This window comes from Miniopterus natalensis, chromosome 9, assembly GCF_054644295.1.
Source record: "Miniopterus natalensis isolate mMinNat1 chromosome 9, mMinNat1.hap1, whole genome shotgun sequence".
Taxonomy (NCBI): domain Eukaryota; kingdom Metazoa; phylum Chordata; class Mammalia; order Chiroptera; family Miniopteridae; genus Miniopterus; species Miniopterus natalensis.
In genome coordinates, this window is record NC_142089.1 from 27,879,053 (window position 1) to 27,894,915 (window position 15,863).

General features: G+C 54.4%; 1 protein-coding gene across 1 annotated transcript in view; it reads right to left on the minus strand.

The window, feature by feature from the left end:
- Positions 1-262: 262 nt before the first annotated feature.
- TRABD2B (TraB domain containing 2B) overlaps positions 263-15,863 on the minus strand; it is a 190,083-nt gene continuing 174,482 nt past the window's right edge. The window contains exons 5-7 of the mRNA XM_016199303.2: positions 13,383-13,473; positions 10,697-10,966; positions 263-1,147 (exon numbers count right to left, since the gene is read on the minus strand). Of these exons, the coding sequence (XP_016054789.2) occupies positions 925-1,147; positions 10,697-10,966; positions 13,383-13,473 (584 nt within the window). The 3' untranslated portion in view covers positions 263-924. The remainder of the gene's footprint in view (positions 1,148-10,696; positions 10,967-13,382; positions 13,474-15,863) is intronic.

Below are 15,863 nucleotides of genomic sequence, written 5' to 3' on the forward strand. Positions count from 1 at the left end.
TGTGACTCCTAGAGCCCCTGTCCCTAAAACTGCCCTTCTGTGCCCATTTCTGTCTTTTACGCAGCTCATTCCATTTGGCCGTGACTTTAGTAGCATCTCCTGTAACCCAAGCTGGATTAATGCTATCAGGACAGAGAGGTCTGGATTCATATCCCGGATCTTTCACTTGCTGTGTGACCTTGGGCAACCACATTCCTCTCTTTGGATCTCACTTTAATCATCAGGCACATGGGGCTGGGAAACCACCTCCCTCAGCACCAACATTCCTCCTCCACCCAGTGCTTTGGTCAAAACACTTACCAAGAGCTCCGGAGGCTGGTTCACAGACACCCAGGGTTTACAAAATAGCAGCATTCTCTTTCCAAAAGTATCTTTCCAGCCCTAGGATGTATCCAGGGGAGGGAAGGACCGTCAGCATTCACATCTCTGGCTCCCAAATCCAGCTTCACAAAAGCTAAGCCTGTCTGCTTGCCCCTCCCTCTGAGGTCCCCATGGTGGGAGAAGCCAAACCCAGACACTGGAGGCTTCTGCTGGTCTAGGAGCAAGCCAGTCCACAGCCACGGTCCGCATGAGGTTGCAGATGTCCTGGCAGCCTGGGTTCACCTCCTGGGTTGGCGTTGGGGCTAATTAAGGGGTTATTAACATAGGTCACATAAAAATAGTTTTATCGATGGAATAAATACATTTTTCTTTTTTAATATGGACACGTATTTTACAAAAGAGCCCCATAGCACTATGGGAAATTAAGATCCTTCTACAAAAAAGAAGATGTAACTCGGGTACAATAAAGCTCTAGTGTTCTAACGGATCCCGTCTGGACTGCCCCCGAGGTGTCAGGCACCCCTGGGGTGGTGGCAGGGGCAGTGCGGTGTGGCCACAGACCCTCCTACGGTTTCTCTGGCTTCTCTGCATGGGCAGTCGAGGTCAGGAGGGCCCGGGGGTGTGCAGCAGGAAGGGGGCTGCGAAGCTGGCCGCGACGACGGCAGGGAGGAGGCCCAGGGCCGGTGGCGAGCGGGCAGGCGCTGAGCTGGTGGCGGACCCCGGCTCTTCCTGCTGCTGGAGCTGGCTGGAGAGCTGGAAGGGGGACCCGGCAGTCCCGGAGCTGTGTGTGGGCTGGAGGGGCAGCGGGGGTGGCGAGGCGGTGGTGCTGGAAGGAGAAAGCACATGAAACTCTGAGTGACTGCTCAGTAGCCCCATCCTGGGCTGTGGCCTTAGGGTTCAGATCTGACTTTATCTGATCTATTTTTTCTCATAAAATGGAGAAGAAAACAGGGGGCTCAGAGAGGGAAAGTGAGCAGCCCAGAGCCACAGAGCAGGCTGGCTGAGCCCCTGATGCCACACTCACTCTCCTATACCAGGCTCCAGGGGGCAGGCTGGGCACTGGGGGCCACAGGGCTCAAGTGTGACCACTCAAGAGAACTGGGTCCAAGGCAGAAAGAATTAAAGCATTATAGAGGGAGCCATCTGAGGTCACAGTGAGGCCATCAGCCCCCACACCTATGTACACAGACGCCCCGGCCCTCCTATTGCCCTCCCCTCCCCTGTCTGAAATAAGCAGAAAACAAAACACACAAACAACCCCTCCCCCATCTCGCTATCCCAGGGCCCATTTATTGAGAGTCTTTCTGGTCCTCTGAACGGACCCTCACAGTGGCTCGCATCACCCCTTCACCAGATGAGGAAACAGGCTCAGGGAGGCTACACGGTGACCGGGTCACCAAAGAAGTGGAGGCAGCACCTCCAGGGAGCAGGATCCCTGAGGTCAACTCAGCCACAGGGAGTTTTAGAGAAAGGCACAGTCCTTCATGAACTTATAAAAATAGAATGCAGTTTTGGAGGTAATGGTTAAGGATCTTGGCTCAATAAAGCGTACGTGAAAGAGAGGGAAAGAGACAGACCGGGAGACAGAGGGAGATGGGAGGAAAGGAGATTAAGTGCAGCGGGACTGGTGCCAACGAGAAGCGGAAGGTGGCAAGGACGGGGCAGGCAGGGCGCAGGACCACACCGCCAGCTCAAGTCCCAGGAGGACATTATGAACAAAGAGAAGGACAGGGGCTGGGAAGGAAGGGGCAATGACAGAGACTGAACAAAGGTCCCTGGGGGAGAAGGCACTGGGATAAACCCTAGAAGCTATGGGCACACTGGCCCTGTGGAGCCCTGGGCAGAGGGAGGCAGATGGACATGCAGGCAGAGGATCCAGCAAGCCCCATAACACCAGAGGGGTAAGGATGGGAGGGGAAACCCAGGGGTGGGGGGGCAGAGAGGGGCCCCACTCCAGTGCAGGGCCAGAAGGCCTTCCTAAAGAGGTGACTCATGGAGGCAGCAAGTCCAGCTGGCACATGGCTGAGGCTGTTCCCAGCAGGACTGAGAGGTACTCACAGAACACAGAGTAGGGCCCGTGCCAGCTCTGTGTAAAGCACCTAGTATGCAGCAACTCTATTCATGACACCACGAGGAGGTTTGACTGTTATCTTCATTTTACTTATGAAGAAACCAAGGCCCAAAGGGGTTAAGTACTTTGCTCCAGGGCACAGTGCAGGGGGCACACAGTAGGTGCTCACTGGCGTTTGCTGGGTGGGCAGGAAGCTCGCCCCATCTGGTGCCTGCACTGTGGGAGCCTCTTCCATGTGAGACACTGCTCCACTATCTGGGGATCACTCTCCTTCCCAGACAGGCTGCTCACTCCCTGAGTCTTCTGGGAGTTTCCATGTGCTGGATACAAGGTCCCAACAATTAGCCATAATCACTTGGATGAGATCTATCAGCTGCCACAGCCCAGCCCCACAGCCATGTGACTGGATGCCTCTCACACAGCCTGGTTCAGCCTCAGCCTGGGAGGGGGGGTGGGGGGCCTGCCTCCACATGGGCTGGGACCTCTGCTCTGGGGTCCAGAGACATGGTCAAAGCCAAGTCCTCACTCACTGCATTGCCCCTCCCTCTCTTTTCCGCCATTGGTAATGCTCTGACCACAAGGACCTGATGAGTCCCTGCAGGAGAGTCTTCTCAACCTGGAGTCTATGGTCCTCTGTCTTTAGAAGTCCCTGAGGACCTATCAGGAGAGGAGGGAGCAAACTCTTGTCACACACAGGGGACAGAGGGAACATGCTCCTGGATAGAGTATGCGTGTGGAACGGGAGGGAGGAGGCAGACCAGGTGGCTTTGAGTGTCCCTTATAAGCCTGTATGCCTCCCATCCCATGTCTCAGGCCATTAGAGAGCAGCCACGGTCTGAGGCCAGCTGACCTCATCCTTCTTGGTTCTCCCAGGACACACCAACCCTCTCTAGTCACATCTACTGTCCTGTGGGCAGTTTCCTGTTCACCATTGAGAGCTGACTCCATGTCCCCTCACCTAGAGGCCTCTGTCCTGCATCCCCCAATGCCTGGGAGAATTCAGGCTCCCATAAAGCCTTGTACATTTCTCACTGATCACATTATGTCACGGGCACCTCTTATTTGGGCACACGAGGTTTGAATGAGTTTCTGTAAAGAGCTATGAATGCCAGGTACACGGTGCCACACGGTGTTGGTTATTTTTATTATCATTACTATGTTTGCATGTGTCTCCCCCACTAATAACATCCTCCATTTATGGAAAACTTCCTGCGTGCCTGCAGACACTGTGCTTGGTGCTGAGCATGCGCCATCTATTATTATTCGTATTTCCAAGATGAGGAAACTGAGCCTGAAGGAGGTTAGGACACAGATGTGTCCTGGGCAGTCTGGCTCCCCATCCTGACTGGGTCTGGGTGCTGAACTCACTGTGTGGGTGAGTGTGTGATGGAGGGCCCAGGGTGAAGCCTGCTGCTTCCTGCTGAGACCTGGAAAACCCGCACCCAGCAGGGTTACTGCCTCAGCCCCTTCTCTCCCTTTCTTTTCTAATAAACAGACCCCCATCCCTGCACATAAGACAGAAGTTCTTTCTAGCTGCTGCCCCGTCCTTTCAGTATGAGCAGCAGAAAGGTGAGGAGGGCTGGCCTCAGGGGAGGAGCCGGAGGTGCCTTCTGGGGTGCCCAGAGCAGGGGTCCCAGGCTGACCACAGCCAGCCCCACAGGCTGTCAGAAAGAAGATCAAGTAGGAATTATGAAAACCATGTCTCACAAGATGCCCAAAGGCATTTGCTTTTACACTTTGAAAACCAAAGATGCAACCAGCTCCCTCTTCCCGCTTGGAGCCTGAGTAGGGTTTATTGCTTGGAAGGAGTCCCAGGGAAATGGGGGGAGGCAGCAGGCAGGAGCAGAAAGCCCCTCCAAATGCCCCACCTCCCCCTGCTCACAAAACTTTTTCCCCCAGCCCAGATTCCCCCCCCCCAACCCATGCTGGGAAAAGTGTCTCATGGCAAAGTGGCCTCAAAGCCAAACCAAACACTGAGTGTTCCCAGGCTCTGCAGAGGGCTGGCACCGAGGGGCCCAGTCTACTCTAAGCTGACCGGGCCTCTTGAGTGGGGAGGGGCCTTCTGCCCGAGGGGAAGGCAGAAGCCCTGTTCCAGACTGTCCTATGTTCCTGCTTGCTGTGTGACTATGGGCAAGTCCTGTCCTCCAGGCCTCAGTTTCTCTATGTGTACAATGAAAGAACAGGAATGACCCATGGACTTGAAAATGTTTTCTAGCAGCAGAAGCCAGAAGTGAGATCTTAGGCAGAAGCCCAAAGTATAAAGCACAGAAAAGCAGGGCTGGTGCTTGAGACAGTGTCAGCCGTCTATCCCCTGAGGCCCCTCCATAGGGTTTCCTGGAGCAGGTGGCCAATCTTGGTACCAGAGGGTCTCCAAGAGCCATCCAGGGCTGGGTTCTGGGAGTCTCGAGGCTTTGGCTTTTTTGCTAACATAAGGGGCTGCTGGGCTGTGCCTTAGGTGGCTTCTGACTGGGCTCTGAGGAGACAAGGGGGAGACGGAGCCTGGGACACAGGGCCTGGGTGCTGGGTGGCCCTGCTGCCTGGGGGTATAGTTCTCAGTGTGATCCTGCTGAGGAGACCTCACTGTGGTTCCAGCCTGGGCCTCAGCCTCTCTGGACCAAGCAAGCCAGACGCAGGCAAAGATCTAAAGTGACTATAAAACTCTAGAAGAAAACATAGGCAGGAAACTCTGACATTTCTCTTAGTAATATTTTTTTCTGATATATCTCCTCAGGCAAGGAAAACAAAAGAAAGAACGAACAAATGGGACTATATCGAACTAAAAAGGTTTTGCACAGCAAAGGAAACCATCAACAAAACGAAAAGACGACACACTGAACGGGAGAACATATTTGCCAGTGATACATCTGATAAGGGGTTAATATGACACACTGAATGGGAGAACATATTTGCCAGTGATACATCTGATAAGGGGTTAATATCCAAAATTTGTAAAGAACTCATACAACTCAACATCAAAAATCCCAAACAATCCAATTAAAAAATGGGCAAAGGACTGAACAAAGACTTTTCTGAAGAGGATATACAGATGGCCATATGAAAAGATGCTCAATATCACTAATTGTCAGAGAAATAAAAATTAAATGAAAATTAAATGAAAATTAAAACCACAATGGCAAATCACCTCATATCTGTCAATAAATCAACAAATCACAAATGTTGGCGAGGGTATGGAGAAAAGGGAATCCTCGTGCACTGTTGGTGCAGACTGGTGCAGCCACTGTGGAAAACAGTATAGAGGCTCCTCAAAAAATTAAAAATAGAACTACCTGATGACCCCGCAATTCCAATTCTGGGTATATATCTGAAGAAATTCAAAACACTAGTTCTAAAAGATACATGTATACCATGTTCACTGCAGCATTATTTATGATAGTCAAGATGTGGAAGCAACCCACGTGGATAAAGAAGAGGTGGTGCATATATACAATGGAATATTACTCAGCCATAAAAAAGAATAAAATCCTACCATTTACAACAACACGGATGGACCTAGACGGCATTATGTTAAGTGAAATAAGTCAGACAGAGAAAGACAAATACCATGTGATTTCACTTATATGGGGAATCTAAAAAACACAATAAACAAACAAACAAATTAGAAACAGACTCATAGATATGGAGAACAAACTGAGGGTTGCCAGATGGGAGGTGGGTGGGTAGGTTGGGTGAAAAAGGTGAAGGGATTAAGAGGTACAAATTGGTAGCTACAAAACAGTCAGGGGGTGTAAAGCGCAGCATAGGGAATGTAGTCTATAACATTGTAATAACTATGATGGTGCCAGGTGGGTACTAGAATTATTGAGGGATCACTGCATGAATCATATAATTGTCCAACCACTATGCGGTATACCTGAAACTAATATAAAGTAATATCAAATGGCAACTGTAATTGAAAAATTTTTAAAAAAAGTAATAGGTTTGCCTGCAGTTCAGCATCCTGGTATCTCAGGTCCATGGCAGCCTCCATGCCTTGGGCCACGTGGTTTTCTCTGTCCCTTCACCTCCCTTCGGCCTCCAGGATCACTTATGGCCCCCAGGGCCCCAACCCCCAGCCCTCACTGACCGAATTCCTTCGTAGGCAGCACAGGCAGACGGACTGTGGCTTCAGGGCTCTTTTAGCTGCAGCATAGTGTGCAGCTGTCCTTGCCTGGCCATGATCTGAGATTCTTCCTGCTCTGGTCCCCGTGAGCACTTCACTCAGGGCTGGGCGTCAGTCTGTGGCCAACGCACTCCTATGCAACGGGGTGGACAGGGGATGTTGTGCAGCCCCGCCCAGGCTCACTTAAGGCTGTGAGTCTCAGATGCGCTGAAGGCCTGTGAGCAGCTACCGCTGTGTGGGGGCGCTTCTTAGACTAAACTCTTGAGAGTCAAAGGCTCACAGTCTGGCCACCAACACTGGGGACAACTGTTACTGAGGGTCACCAGTGGTCTGATGCTGGTTTACTACTTTACAAGCACCATCTCATCTACCTTCTGAGTCTCAAAACAAGTATGAGGGGCAAGGATTCGAATCCTCCTCTGCCTGAATCCGTCTGTGCTTTTGTTCACTGAGGGACCCTGCCTCCCATTTCTCATGGGGCATCTTCTACCTCTAATCAGACGGGTTCCTGGCCTCCTACAGAGACGCTGACCACCCTGCACCAGGGAGAGGGCCTGGCCGTGCCAGGAGACAGCGAAGCTGGAGAGCTTCAGGGCAGGAAGGGCTGGAACTCTGGAGGGGCTCTGGTCTTTAGTTCAAACTTCAGGGAACACTGAGGCCCAGAAGGCCATGGCCACTGTCCTGTACCCCCTCCCCCTACATGGTGGCACCCACAAGGCTCTGCGTCCATCACATACTGAAGGCCCCTTCTGTGCCCTGCTTCGGGCCATGCCCAGCTCTTCCGTGCACCTGCCCATCATAACTGTCCTTCCAATCCTGGTGGCCCTGCACTCCACTCCCTTGTTTATCCAATCTCCACCCCAACACACACATACACACACACACACACACACCCCTGTGGACTCAGAGAACAGCAGAGCAGGCATGACCTTCAAAGAGCAGTCGAGGCCCTAACTGCACAAAAGGAGAAACTGAGGACCGCCACAGGTCCTACCTCACTGGGGCAGTGCCCTGCACACAGCCAGCGTGGGGATGGTCCCTGCCTGCTGCCCCTCCTGGCTCTCAGGTGTGGAGCCCCCTGTGGTGTGCAGCCACAGGCTCGGCCCTTTCCATGGGTCCCCATAAATCATCCTGCCACGGGCTGCTGCTTCTCTAAACTTCCTCCCGTGTGTTTACATCTCGGGTAATGAGGGGCGAGGGGAGGCCAGCCTGCTCCAGGTGGTGTCCCGCCCAGGCGCTTGCAGCCCCCACCCCGGCTCTCTCTCCTCTCTCACTCAACATGCCCTCCAGTGACCCACAGAAGCCCAACCCAGATCTGGCCCCCAGGGGCTCCCGGCCTAGAAACACAAGAGAGGAATTGCAGCCTGTGTGACTACGCCAGCACGGACACCCACGGGCGGCTGTGGGATGGAGGGGAGGGGAGAGCAGGGAAAGCTACAGCAGGAAGGGAGACTTCAGCAGTGGGTGCGGAAGGGGAGATGCTGGCCAAGTGAGGGGGGCAGGGCCGTCTGTGTGGGTGAAAGACTGTGACCCTTGGCATTAGACAGACCCGTGTGCAAGTTCTGACTCCATACCTGACTTGCTGTGTGGTGCTGGACAAGTTACCTCACCTTGCTGAGCCTGTTTCCTAGTTTGTCAAACAAGAGCTCCTGATAGGAATGGGGGACATGGCAGATGTAAGTGCCTGGCACAGGAGCTCACAAGGGTCCACTGGCACCCACCCCAGCAGAGAGGCAAGTACAAAGATAGGGAGGGGGGCTGGGTACATCCTGCTGCCCAAGGCCTGGCAAGGACAGGGCTCTCTATCCCTCGGGAGGAAGGGCAGTGGGTAAGGCAGGAAAAGAGGTGACAGGCACTGCATCTGGGCAGAGCTGCAGGAGGTTAACCTGGTGATGGTGGGAGTTGCAAGGAATCTGAAGCTGAGGTGTGGCCATGTGCTAAGGCCAGGAGACCTGCTAGGATCCTGCTGCAGGATCCAGGTGGAAGATGAACTGAGGAGAGGGGATGGAGAGGAGGGGATGGCTCCAGTGGGATTTAGGGGGAAGAAAATGAGACAACTCAGAATAGAATTAAAGCTCCAAAGAAAATGGTTTGGTTAGCAGGGCTACAAATGGGCCCCAGGGTCCCCTCAGAGTCCCCTCTTGGAGAATTGGAAACTTGGGAACTTGAAGATGATGGAGTGACAAAAGCTGTGCCTGGCACCCAGGCCGCTCATAGAGCCCAGGGACTGTTTCCCCAAGAAGTAGTGGGGAAGTTTTCAACAAATAGGCTGCCTGTTGGTGGAAACTTCCTTCTCCAACCTAACCAGATGGGAGAAAGTTATCCAACCATAGTTTACCTGTTGGGACCGAGAAGGACTGCCTCCTGCCAAAGAAAAGCTGTTTCTTCTCCTGAAGCCAGGCTTTGTGTTTCAGAGCTTTGTGTTGTGGAAAGGAAACTGTTTTGGAGTCATTTGCCCAAATTTACCTTTCAGACTTGGTTAGGGGCTGAGGGTCTGTTGCTGGAGCTGACAGCCCAGCCTCTTGTCACTCTGTGGGCTGGACCCGCCACTGGCTGGTCTCCTATTCACCCAGACGGTTGATCAGGGCCGAGTGACCCCCTGGATCGAAGCACTTTATGGGCTGCCGGGGCCTCTTGGGCGGCCTGTGTCCCCCCTCCCCCATGGCTGAAGGAAGCGGCTAAGCAACTCTATGCCCTTGCTCCAGGTCTGAAGGGGGAGGCCCATGCTGGGCACGTGCTGGGCACATGTCAGGCACATGAGCCGAATGTGTTGCAGCCAGTACAGCTGCAGCAGTGCCTCTGCCCCAGGCAGGCCGGGCTCTGCAGGAGTACATTTCCCAGGAACCCCAGTCAGGTGCGTTAAGCCAACACATAGCCAAAGGAACAATAGACTCAACTCCTATTTGCTGGAAGTCGCTTTAAGATCGTGCACACCCAGCACTTTAAGAGAGTGAACTGGACTATGTCAACTTCTTGTCGATGACTCAGAGACCTGGCTGCAGGAAGATCATGCCTGAACAGCACAGGAGGCAGCTCCTGATTTCTGTGTGACCCCGACAAGCCCCCCGCCCGGGCCTTGGTTCAACATCTGTAAATGCAGAGTGGGGCCTGTGTTTTCCAAAGCTGCTCAGAAGAATCTCCAGTGCACATTCAACACGTGGCTCCCCAGGCCCCTGCAGGTGTGATTCAGGGGTCTGCAGTGGGGTCTGGGGATTTGTTTAACAAGGGCCCAGATGATTCTTTCTGGGATGCTGAGGAAATGCTGGATGATCTGCAGGGTCCAGATGGAGACTCGAGTCTCCGAGGGCCCACTATGGGGCACAATGTCCAGGGATGGGCTCCCACAAGAGAAGGTCCCTGCCTCTCATTCATGGTCAGTCCCTGGGATATCCCAGGTGCACTGCTGATGCTGTTTACCAAAGACGAAGATTCTTGCCCCAAAGGGGCATCTAGGGACATTGCTCTGGACTGAGCCTGTAGGCAGAGGTTGGAAGACAGCATCTTGGGTACAGCAGGGGCTTTGGTGAGACAGGCCGAGGGGGTGGTGCAGGGGAGTAAGAGGGGCAAACAGGCGAGGACAGGGAGGTATCAATATAGTAGCAGGATTTCTGCTCCTGACCATTTTCGACAAGGTTTATCACAAACTCCCCCTCCCTTGCTGAGACCGAGCCCACAGCCTTAGGGAGTCAGGTGTCCTCTGCCATTTCTCTCCTGCACGTGAGATGCCCTCTGCAGCCTCCCTGTCAGGGTGTCAGCACTCAGACCTCAGGCACAGGGAGCTCACGGCCTTTTGACGTAGCCAGCCTATTCCATTTTCTCCTGGCTCCAACGGAGCCTGCTCTGCACACCAGGTGCATCCCAGGAAATTAAGGGCAAAGCCAAATTTTGTCCATGGCACTTGAAGGAAGCTCCTCTTCCCTCACCTTTAAAATGGAGAAGACTACACTTGCTCTCATTCTGAGAATAAAAATGAGAAATGAGATGTGAGTGTGTTCTGTAAACCCTGAAAGATGCACAGGAGGGTCCTCCGTGAATGGGGACAAGCCAGCCCTGCTGGACACTCACCTGCCAGGCTTCCTCAGAGCAGGGATTGTGGATGACAGAGTGTGCCCAGCCCTGGGGTGTCGAGGGAGGCTGCCTGGAAGGGATGCCCAGCTCCCAGCAGACTGGCCCCTCTGGCTCACCTGTCCTCGATGCGGACCCAGAGGTCATTGAACTGCCGGGGTCGCTGGTGTTTATTCTGTCTCTTGTGCCACTTCTTCTGCCGCCCAAACTCCTCCAGTTGGCTGAGGCTGTCGGGGAGCAGGAGGTGTGGGGACAGTGCTGGGTCCTCCTCTTCGGGCGGGGAGGTGGGGGTCACAGAGGGCGCTGTGGGGACGGCAGCAGCTGGGGTCACTGGGGCTGGGCTCACTGAGGTCCTCTCAGATGGGGGTGCAGGACTCCTGGCAGCAGGGCTGGAAAGGGTGACAGCTCGTGAGGCTCATGTGTTGCAGCCTGTCATTCATGTGTGATGGGATGCATTTCAGTGGGAGAGTTATCCTGCCAAGGGAAGATGCCAGTGTGCCCCTGCTGGGCCCGGTGAGGATAACCCAGGAAAACCATTGTCTGGTGCTGAGAGATGGAGCTTCGACTCATTCTTTCATTTACTGATTCAATAAATACTGAGCATCTACCTTGCACCAGGTACTTTTCTAGGAATTGTGCAGAAGCAGCAACCAAAACAAAGTCCTACCCTCTTAGAGCTCACAATCTGAAGCAGAAAATGGAGAATAACACATACAGATGTCAGATGGTGATGACTGCTGGGGAGACAAAGCAGAGACAGGAGAGGGGGGTGGAGTGCTGGGCAGGGAAAGTGGTCTGGTCACTGCCCGGTGCTGCCAGGTGACATCTGAGCTCAGACCACTAGGAGGTGAGGGAGTGAGCCATGGATATGTCTCTGGCTCTGGGTCCCATTCATTCAACAAGCTCTGGCTGAGGGACTCTGGGTGAGTTACCTACCTTTACTATGCCCCAGCCTCCTGCTTTGTAAATGGGGATATTACAGCCTGCACCTCATTGAGGAATCATTAGGACTATGTAGGTTAGCACCGCCAAAGCACTTGGAACAGGGCCTGGCAAACAGCAAGCAGCTGAAACATTTGGGTAATTAATATTATTAATGAAATATTAACATTGTTGCTTGTGTCATTCAGCCAACTACCCATTCATGCATTTAACACACATTCACTGAGCACCTCTGCAGGGAGGCCAGGCAGTGTTAGGGGAATTAGAGCTTGGGCTAGAGGGAGACAGATATGGGTGCACGTCCTGGCTCTGCCACTTATAGGCCATGTGACTAAGGACAGGTGACACAATTGTCTCAAGCAGCAGCTAAGTGCAAAACGGGAGTAGTAGTGCTACTCATTTCGTGAGGACGGGTGACGTGCCTGGCACGTAGCAAGCCTCTGTAATGTTGGCCAGCAAGCAAGTGGATCTGGCTGCAGTCGGTGCTAAAGCGTCCATCAGGGGGTGTGTGTAATTCGCATTCCACGGAGAGGTGCACACGGACACCCCTTAGCCTAGGAACGTCCTCTGCTCCTCCGCTTTTACTCTCTCCTGTCTGTGGCCCAAATGGAATTCCTTTGGGGACCCTCCGTCCCTGGGAGAAGGCTGGCTACGGCTTTGGGAACTGCAAAGGGGAGGCGGCACCCAGGGCAGCGGGCAGCCTGGACCCTCACTGCACTCCCACGTGCACGGTGGGTGAGGGGGAGAAGGCCATCAGCTCCACCTATCCACCCCCAGCCCCCACGGCAGCTCTAGATTCCCAGGGTCCAGAAGATGCCGCAGATGCTGGGGAGATAATTCGAAACAGGCAGACAAAAGGATGGATCCAGGAAGCACCTGTGGCTGATGATGGCTTTTATTGTTGGGGCCTCCTCGGCATCCCTGCTCCTCCTCGCCCGCAGGATTTCAGCCTGTACTCGGGGACTCAGGCAGAGAGCCCTCAGAGCAGGGTCTGGGGTGGGGCAGAGAAGAGGGGGACCCTCCTCTGATCCTGGGCTCTAGATGAACAGGAGCTGAGGCAGTGTCTCCAGCCTGTTCCTCCCCTACCCTTGCTCCTAGCCTGACCTGCACAGATACAATGAGCTTCAAGGTGAAGGTCCTTGGGGCTGTGTGGGGGAGCTTGAGGAATGAACGCTGGGTCCCCAAGGCTCCCTTGTCCCTTACCCCTCAAACACATGCTTGACCAGGCCTAGTACCATCTGATTTGTGTTGGGCTCAAATGTTCAGGAAGAGCAATCCTGTCAGGTTGGCTCAGGAGATGAGAAGAGGAAGGAGTCCAGCGTGAGAAAGTTTGTAAGTTCCTCTAGAAGTGCCATGGAGACGGGGTAACAATGACCCCGAGAGAGGGGACCAGAGGCTCATGCCCTGGGTAGCCCAGGCCTCATCTCTGCAGAGTGCAGAGCAGGCCTCAGCTGTTTCTGAGCACTCCCACCCCCGGGCCACCCTGACCTGCAGATCGGGCACAGGGAGTGGCTAGGAGCTTAGGGAGGCCTTAGGCAGCCACCCAGGAGTCCTACAGGGTCCCAATCACCAGTCTCCAAATCTAGAATATCTCTCAAAACTCAACTCTGCTCCCACTCCCACCACCACTGCCAGGCCCACCACTCTCACCTCCTGCCGAGGCTGAGCTCCAGCCTCCTGCCCAGTCTCTCCACCTCCAGCCTACTTTCTCCTCTCTGGGGTGCCTGCTCAAGGCCGGTCCCTGTGGGGCCCCATCTCACCAGAGGCTTCTTTACAACTCTTGCCCAGGCCTGAGCGGGAGGGCAGGGCGCGGCCCAGCCGTGCAGCCTGGCCAGCACAGACCGGCAGCAGCTGGCTGCTTACCTGTGGATGGTCTGCCCTGCGGGTGTGTGTTCCACCTCCAGCCCTGCCTGTCGAAGGACATCGATGACTGTGTTGTTCCCCAGAAAGTGACCTGGAACACAAGAGACAAAGTAGGCTCAGCCATATGCCAGGACACCAGCAACTGGGGACAACCTCAGGCCAGTGACTTACACCAAAGCTGAGGCCCCAGAGCAGTATGGCATATCAGGAAGATGTCCTGGTCCAAATCCTGGCTCTGCTGCTCACTGGTTGTACCTTCCTGTGCCACAGTTCCCCCCTCTGTAGAGTGGGAATGACTGTAATAGCAATCTCCAGAGTGGCTGTGAGGACCGCAGGAACAGTGCTGGCATGTAGCAAAGGCTCAGTGTGTCCTGTGGCATCGCTCTGCCTCATACCACGAGGCTGGCCCAGCCCCAGACTGTCCAGGCAGGGACAGTCTTCAGCACTCCATTAGTGGGGGTCCATTTATGATGCACTCGCTCTGTGGGCAGCCTTGTGCTAGACACCAAGAATACAGGTATAAATCACAAAATCCACAACCCCAGATGAGAGCAGGAACAGCCTCCTTCAGCGGGATACAGGCCTGAGGTCTGAGGACACCATGAAGGCTCCCAGTTAAGAAGGTTAGAAAGGATCCTCAGGAGGCTGACTGACTGTGGAGTCAGCACCCTGTCGAGCCCCTCCTGCTCTCTGGGCCTCAGTCTCCCCACCTGGTCAGTGTGGGCAGAGTGGTGGTGGCCCCTGGCGCCCTACCCACCCATATGCCTGCCCTGTGGCCCACTCCCACGGGCAGCTCCCTCCTGCTCACCATTCATCCCAGAACCTGGGGGAAATCCCTGCGCTGTTCCTGTAATTGCCTGTGACGGGTGGTGACAGGTGGGAAGCCGGAAGGTCAGTATGTTGACAGCCCCAGGGAGGTCTGAGCACAGAGAGTGGACAGGCTGTTGGGGAAGGGAGAGTCTCCAGAACAGAGGAAGCCAGGCTGGGGCTGCACAGTAGCTGGAGTAAAGGGTAAAGCAAGTAGCCCTTCATCGGCCAGCCCTACACACCCCTGGCTGGTTTCGCCACCCCCTAAGTCTCTCTTGCCAGCCTGCCACAGTCCCTGAAACCCACCTCTGGACCACTGCCTAAGATCACTGGGTTAGGAACAGGAGGCGGGTTCTAGTCCCAGACCCACCACACTCACCCGGAGACCTTGAGCAAACCCATGATGCTGGAAAGCCCTATTTCTCTCTGCATACGAGGGAGTAGTCTGCATGATCCCTACAGGCTCCCCTAGCTCTCAGATTCCATGGCGAAGGCTTTGACTTCGGAGACCTTTATGAAAATGTGTTCTCCTTCCCTCCCTCCCTCACTCCCTTTCTCCACCTATCCAGCTGACAAACCCGGGGCAAGTGCATACTTAGTGCTGGGCAGTGTGAACAGGGAGGGGCCTGTTCCAGGCGCTCTCAGTCTCGAGAATCGGTCTCTTTTGATCCAGGCACTAATACCATACTGAAGGAAGCACACGGATGTTTAATCCACCCTGTGATCAGGAAAGACTTCCTGGAGGTGGCATTGTTAGCTAGGTGAGGATGAGAGTGGGGTGGCACTGAAGAAAGGGTGTTCCAGGTAGGGAGAATGGCATGTGCACAGACTAGGAGGTAAGTGAGGCACTTCTGGGAAGCCAGCTGCAGAAGACACAGACAGTGAAGATATAACAGGCCCTCCCAGGCTCCGGCCCTGACCCAGTGCGGTTGAGGACGGACGACCTGGGTTCTTGCCCAGGCTGTGAGTCTCCACTTTGTAATCTTGAGCAAGTGGCTCCTCTGCCCCCAGCCTGTCTTCCTGTGTGTCACATGGGCACGGCTCCCTTTGGCCACAACTTGGGCAGCGATAAAGCCCTAATGAGGCAGAGAAGTGAATGTCCTTCAGAAAAGCCCAGTGTGCACTCTGGGTAGATGGGCTGAGCTGGCTCCTGGCTAAAGCCACAGAGTCGTCCCCACTCTTGCTTGTCCCAGAGCATGACTGGGTGGGAAGGGGGACCAGGCGTGGCAGCTTCCAGGGCACAGGCTGCAGGAACTCCTTGCCAGCAAGCAGCTCTTGGAATCTGCTCCTGGCAGCAAAGCCAATTCCTTCCCTGCCTCCATGGAGACCCGTTTAAAGACGAGGGCTTCTAGGCCCAACAGTGGTCCGTCCGCCCAGAGGATTTAGAGCCTCCAGGGAAAACAGCCACCTCAGGCGGCACGGGAGCAGCAGCAAGTATTTACTGAAGGCCTGGCGGCTGCTCCAGAAGCAGCATTCCCGGCACTGGCGGAGGAGGCATTCAGAGGGTCCAGGCCTTCCAGGATGCCCGCCGGACTCTGAGCATTTCCCAGCGACATTTCAGTGTCCACTCCCCCTACTGCAGCGGTTTCAGGCCCTTATTGTGCAGCTTAAGACCCTAAAGAGAAGACTTTAGATACTTTGGGAAGTTGGAAGCAATCAGGAAAGATTGTTTTC